Source organism: Varroa destructor, unplaced genomic scaffold (assembly GCF_002443255.2).
Source record: "Varroa destructor unplaced genomic scaffold, Vdes_3.0 BEIS01000002.1, whole genome shotgun sequence".
Lineage (NCBI taxonomy): Eukaryota > Metazoa > Arthropoda > Arachnida > Mesostigmata > Varroidae > Varroa > Varroa destructor.
This window is the reverse complement of record NW_019211455.1, coordinates 47,906,281-47,913,186: the sequence shown is the minus strand read 5'-3', so window position 1 is coordinate 47,913,186 and position 6,906 is coordinate 47,906,281. Positions and strand designations below refer to the sequence as shown.

Sequence of the window (6,906 nt, the reverse complement as noted above, 5' to 3'; positions counted from 1 at the left end):
CATTTTCTGTGCAGCAGAAAAACACGGAAATTAGGAACTGGAACTTCTGCTTATAATTTGAAAATTGGTAGTGTCATGTTCCGTTCCGCCGTTGCAACTGAAGACTTAAGTGCACAAGTGATCGCTAAACTTCATCTTAATGTGAGCACACAGATCTACAAAAATTGGTTAAAGTTATAGTTAACAGTATTTTTTGATGTTTTACCATAAAAAGTACAGATTCGCGTGAGTTAATTTTATTAATGGAATTATCGTAACGTCCTTCAAACAGAGCATCCTACCTAAATAAGGCAAACTAATCTTCCTAAAAGTGTTCTAACACTTTCTTGTCTTAGAAAACTTAGAAGCTCACAAGAAATAAATGTTTGCCCATGCATTACCCTCTTGCAGCTGCCAAATATACGTGTATTTGTGCAAAGTTAAAGTGCAAATCTCATAAAGCGCTTTTTTATTGTTAGACGAATTAAGTTTACGCAGAGCTTTATTCTAAATTTACTAAAATTTAGAGAGCTAAATTTACGTAATCTATACAGGGAGGACATCCAGTAGAACGGGCGAGCAAGGTGTTCCCGTGAACCTTATGGGCAGCGCTCGAAGTATTGTGGACGAATGACTTCTTGTCGTACCTAATTAGCCGTGCTTTTCTACGTTCTCGTTTTGACAAAATGTTTGTTTCAGATATGCTCAGGCGATCGAGTGGGCTACGACGGTTACTTTACAATATCATAAACTATGTGTTTTTATTGAAAGCGTATTATAATAATCATTATCATTGCGATATTACATTAGTACCAGTTAGAAATCCACGACTTCATCACTGTCATTGTCCCAATCCGCAGACGTTTCAAACGTATTAAAATCCACTTCAATATTGTACGTGAAACCGGGATCACCAGGCTTCAACGCGGCTTGCTCGAAGCTCTCCGCCATTAATTGTTTCTTCACCTAGAACGTAGTCGGCCATCATTAAATACATCGGTTCACTCGAGCGATGCCAGAGCAACAAGTGACACGAGCTCCCTGATAATAATACGCATTCCGCGAGAGGAAATTGAAGATAGTTAAAGAGTTCGGAAGAAAATTTGTGCTTCGTATATGATGAAGGCTCCGATTTTAGGCTTAACATCGTCATCATGACAAATAATATCGCCGCGCGTTGTGTCTAAACTGCATCTATTTCGATATAGAGATATATGTACGCTGCGTTCGTTTATTGGCTATCGACGTTGAACGACCATACGCTATTCAGATAATTAGCCAGAGGCATTTTATCATTAGCCCTACCTACAGTAAACAATAGACGTCCGTAGGAAGCAATAGGACGTAGGTAGAAGACATGGTCCGCCGCGAAACTTACGCCGCGGCAACAGATAGTACTGCTACACTTTACGTACCTGAAGAGTTTTGTCATCTAATACATTTAAATCTTCGTCAGGGTCCAGTGTGTACCTTTGGGTCGCCGTTCGGATCGAGTCAGCAACAGAGGCCCCGTTTCGGGTCTCCTTTAAAAGTTACACAGATTATGAATGATTTGTAAAGTTGTGCTTGTACTGGTTGACATACGACTGACTTAAAATAATAGATATATGTTAGTATGCTTTTTGTGATCGATCAATGCTACCTTATTACTTTACCCTAGCGGTTACAAATTGAATCAAATTTAAGTTCATCGATACTAAGTACCGCGAAAGTATTTTGATAATTTTTACATCTGGGAAGTTTTATGGGATAATAATGGGTGAAGTGAAATTTTCATACGATTACGTAATTATTGCACGATCGTTACGACTATAACGCACTAGCTAACCTCCTACCTGGTAGCATACCTGTACAATCGCAAGAAGTTTCTCCATTTGGAGTATTGCCAGATGACCTAGAATCGCATGCCTTTTACACAACTCGGCAGAAATTAACTACAATAACATTATCATAGATTAAATAATGAGTTAGATTTTCTAGAGATTTGCTAATTTTAGGTAAAATTGATATCAAATTTTCAGGTTTGTCTAGGCGGAAGTGGACTTTTCGCTTACCACTGATCATCGAAGCTCTTTTTTTTTTTTTGTTACATTGCAGAGGTCTAGAATTCGGAGATGCCCGTTCTAAAGGGATTACGTTGTTTTTTTTTTACATAAAAACGGATACTGTTCTGGTCTGACACGTAATCTAGATAGCATTACGATAGGGTCTTCGCAAATTTTGATACAATATTTGATATGAGAAACGCGACGCTGTATCAGCAATCATATTAAGCTGCAATAATAATGCATTCGTAATTACTTTAGATTAGATAACACATGTATGTACGAGTCAATATATATATATATACACCTATCATCAGCTAGTTTCTTATCTTTGGTTTCCCATTATGATGTTCCTACTATTCGATGGCCCTAATAATAGACCTCAGGGCTGACCGCATTTGACTTGATTGGTTAGTTAGGAGCTGCATCAGCGTGCTTCTCTAGAGAGGAAGTAACTCGAGTTGTTTTCTGACCTTAAGATCGCTGTTTCTGTAAAGGCCCCGAATCGGCATCGTCCTCTTTCGGTAGCGTCGTTTCGGCGAGGAAGTCAACTCCTGCTCATCCTTTTCATAGACAACTACCTAGACGCAGATTTGGCGGACAAGAAAAATAGCCTGGATTATTCTGGAAAAAAATAGAGCTGTGTAATTAAAGATAGCATAGGCGCGTAGTTAATATCTATTACTGTATGTTGCTCCCATCCAGTTAGATGAATCGTGTGAATTAAGGTCCTTGAAAAGGATTTGCCTAGTCCCTGCTAGTGAACGAGGCAAATAACACTATAACGAGAAAAATAATATTACACGTATGCTCGTTCCATTGCTTTTGCCAGTGCTAGACATTTAGAGTTATGTAGGCACACTTCGGCCGCGAATCCGATATGACGTTTACCGTCTGGTAGTTTCTCTACGAAAGTAGCTTACCTATTGTTGATGAATCTTTCTTCAGTCACTTGAATACCCAACTGAGAATTAAATTAGTCCATGTGTCTAAAATGAATGGTATCCAGGCTATCTCTAACGATTTCTGTGTATAGATATATTATGCGGTTATTTAAACGCAACCTGTGATATAAGTGGCTTTTTCTACGACCAGTTTCCCGACCACACTACAAAAGCCAGAGATGGTCTCAGCTTGCCACACGTAAAGATCAACACTCTTTACAATCTTCTACCTTTGTAAGAAAGCCCGCTGTTGTTTTTCACTGATTGCTGAAATTAAAGAGCAATATATGCATAGCTTCCTTTATTACACGCTAAAAACTATCAAATACACGTTACTACAGACACGAGCGTAGACTCGTACTTAAACGAGGCATCTTACACAGACATCCACATACACACACGTGTATACGTTTTGCACACGGCTAGTATACAAGAAGCATTTTCCAATTCAACTTACCAATTTTGGAGTTCCTGTAAGTATGAGGCCAACTTTCTTGACTTTATTTTTCTCAGTTTTACTTTTATCAGCCATAAAGCTGTCGGCGTTAGCCCCAGAGCACAAACAGTTCCATTCAGATTCTATAAACACAGAATGTAAATCGTCGTGGTCATGTCGCTGTGTCCAGTAGGTACCGTTTACCGACGAGGCTTCGTGTGTGAATCCGTTGTCATAGCAATCACCTCACCTCATCTATCCCCATGGCCTTTCCCAAACGCGAACAATGTCCTCGCCTTCGCAGAGGCCGAAGCCGGGTTTGCTGCTGACGCACCCAGTGCGTGCCAGCTAGACGCCAGCAGACTGGTAACTTGGACCAACGTCTATCGCATACGGTTACGAAGTTTGGATCGCAAATTGGCTTGTATTCAATGGGCATCTTACGTCCGTGGTGGCTTGAAGGAAAGCATTAATAAAGCTTTTGCCTTCGAAATTTTGCAACTCTAGCACATATAAGTGATCGTCTATGCGAAAAGGGATCTGTCGAAGTCTTATCAATACTTCTCACAACAAGATATAAGAGGAGCACTTTTATTTTTTAGGCAATTTTTATTAAAGCAAATCGTCATCGTCAATAATAAATAGCAACATCTACTGCAGAATCGTTAGCACAACACTCAGTTAATAACAGGGCTTTAACAGATCTAATAATATTGACTCGTTCGGCACCAATAGGATACTGCGCGCCATGAAAACTTAATCATTCGTTTATTGTCTAATACGATCGGGAACTTGTGTATAGTGTGAATGATATTTTCTCAAGCGAGAAAATTTGTTAGTTCGAGGTCTCAAACACCTTCGAGTTAATTTAACTTATTTTTTTGAAAAACCAGTTATAACGCGCGTACGAAATTAGATTTTGAACATTCGTTTCCGATACGAAACAGCTAATCGGTTATTTATGTTCGGTACTTTTTCTTCCACTGTAATTCCCGTTAACTTAGCAGTTCTGGATACGCATAACGCATCTGGATATGGTTTTTCAAAAGTCTTTAATCACCCCATCTCTGGAAGGTCTCTCTCCTATTAAATATTATGTGGTTAGCTGGCGTTTGGGCTATACATTTCATATTATTATAATTCGTTTACTAGCCCATAGAGCCTGCTGGATAACCAAGTTACACGGTCAACGTACACAACATCAAGGTAAACTAGCAATACAACTTATTACATCGTTGACACTTTGTCTTCGAATTTTGAACGTTGGTTCGTGATGGTCGACCTCAAGACCTATTCTAATACATTCAAAACATCTACCAAATCTAGCGTATAATGAGGGGGCCAACTCTGTCCACAATGACCCTTATAATGAACCCATCAATCTATGTGAATGCATGACTTTGGAGGTGGTTGAAGTTTCTAGTTGTTTTGTTTTCTAATTGATTGACATTGCGATAATATGAGAATACTAGTCGTTATCGGTTTAATACTATTACTGAACCTGTATTCGACATAAAGGTTTTCTAAGCCATCCAGTGTCCAGGGTTTCGCGAAGCCATGCTCGAAAATCCTCTGTTTCCAGAGCCTGAAGAAACTCCCCATAAAATGTCGACGCTCCGAAGCGGAAGCGTTGCTCACGAATTTCTTCAAAAAGTGCATTAGCTTCGTTAGTCATCGTTTCTTGATAACCTTCGATATGATATATTTGACAGTGGGACGTTAAACCACTAACGTGCTGTCGGGCGACGCCTCTTCGCCTCCGAAGGTCAGCCTTAGCGAACTTAATAAGCAAGTCGAGTTGGCTGCATTCCCCCAATAAGGTAGCTGTCTTCTGAATAGTTTTCTCGATGGCTGCGACTGTCTTCGTGATGGTGTCAGCCCGGCCCGTGATCTCCAGCGTAAATCCTGTAGCTTCACCACCGCAAGACCTCGGCAAGAAGCACGATGAGCCTTCATGAAGATGCAATTGTCGTTCGAGAAGATGGACCAGAATATCGATGAACACCTCGGCGCCGTTATGATCTTCAGAACTTTGATGATAGTACAATATCGTCGTGGCGTAACCGTCTTCATTGTTATCTGCCGCAGAACGATATTCGTTGACTAATCTTTCCTGTTTTAAGCGGTAAGGTTCTGGTCGTTTCACAGGATCCGTACTTGTCATTGTTTTTAGTATACGCGCGAGTGATATGGCGTCCTGAGCAGTGGCGTTGCCGTAAACAAAACATTCGATGTAGTTAGATTTTCGCATGTCAGCGAAAAGGCATTGTACCGAGTTAAGCTCGATGACTTCAGCGGCCGAGCGACACTCTCGGAGATCTAATTGGCCATCGTAAATCTGCGCGAACACATTCTCAGCATATGCTGCGTTGCTACTTCGAAGTTTGTAACTGTCCAAGACAGCCTCATGACATTCCTGAAACAGTTCGGCGGTAATTTTAAAGTCAGAAATTAGGGTGACAATTTCGTTAAAAAATCTAGGAAATTTATCGTTAAACCCCGCTATTGCAAGGGATATACCATACACCTTCGTTGATGCAGAAAACTCAAAGCCAGCATCGGCTGATTCTCGACTGCATAGGAGCCTTTCAATAGCTACGCAAGCGACCTCTGCTCGAGTAAAGCCTTTCGGTGATTCCGTCAGATCAGAGAACATGTGTACATAACAATACATCTTCGGCAGGCCAACTGATTTGAACTGATACCAGAGCCGATACGAGTTTCCTTTCTCGATAACGTTCGGATAATGCTCAAGATACATGAGCTCTTGCTGCACATCTAAACTTTGCGGCATAAGTTCATTGGGTGTATATGCTGAAAATTTGATCATGTCGTATAAATTAACTTCCGGCATGGTTGTTACCAATCCAAAATCTTCTTTCGATTTGACGTACGGAAAGATTGCCAGATCAAAATTGCCTTCGAGTATTGCACTGTAACTTCCATACAGAAGTTCCGATACCGTTCGACGAATGCATTGTTCGTCGAATGACAACATTAACCGGTCACCTAACAGACAATCTTTTGGAGCAAAACGTTGGACGGCAATACTCATCGGAGTTACCCGAGCCTGGGCCGTAACTTCGGCAAACTCATATTTCAAACGCAAAGCAGTTGCGGCTTCGTCGTAAATCCAGCTTTGAATTTCATTTTTGTGAATATGCATCAGATATTGAAGTAGCGCACTTAAGATTACGTTTCGTCGTTCACTGCCGAGAGCCGTCACCATAAAGACAACTCGATATAGCTTCCAGCGACGGTTACTTTCCAATTCATTTTCTGGAATGATGATCTAATATAACAACATGCAGAAAGATCAAAGTAAGTCAACTTGTCATCCTTGGTATTTATATTGGGACTGGTGATACCCAAGGGCAACTATTACGGGTCAAGAAGGGAGAGCCTTCATATACATTTAAACTATGTTTTCGAGCATTAGGCATAATTGCAGAAGGGAATAGCGTTCTGCAAATACGTTGTTTGTTCTGAACATATATATATA

General features: G+C 40.5%; 2 protein-coding genes across 2 annotated transcripts in view; both read right to left on the bottom strand.

Moving 5' to 3' along the window:
- Positions 1 to 220: 220 nt before the first annotated feature.
- Positions 221 to 6,906, bottom strand: part of LOC111245310 (uncharacterized) — a 39,897-nt gene continuing 33,211 nt past the window's right edge. The window contains exons 4-7 of the mRNA XM_086978549.1: positions 2,498 to 2,605; positions 1,827 to 1,913; positions 1,395 to 1,502; positions 221 to 945 (exon numbers count right to left, since the gene is read on the bottom strand). Coding sequence (XP_086834675.1) covers positions 796 to 945; positions 1,395 to 1,502; positions 1,827 to 1,913; positions 2,498 to 2,605 — 453 coding nt within the window. The 3' untranslated portion in view covers positions 221 to 795. The remainder of the gene's footprint in view (positions 946 to 1,394; positions 1,503 to 1,826; positions 1,914 to 2,497; positions 2,606 to 6,906) is intronic.
- Positions 3,499 to 6,906, bottom strand: part of LOC111245308 (uncharacterized) — a 7,529-nt gene continuing 4,121 nt past the window's right edge. Inside the window, exon 2 of the mRNA XM_022793495.2 lies at positions 3,499 to 6,696. Coding sequence (XP_022649230.1) covers positions 4,897 to 6,696 — 1,800 coding nt within the window. The 3' untranslated portion in view covers positions 3,499 to 4,896. The remainder of the gene's footprint in view (positions 6,697 to 6,906) is intronic.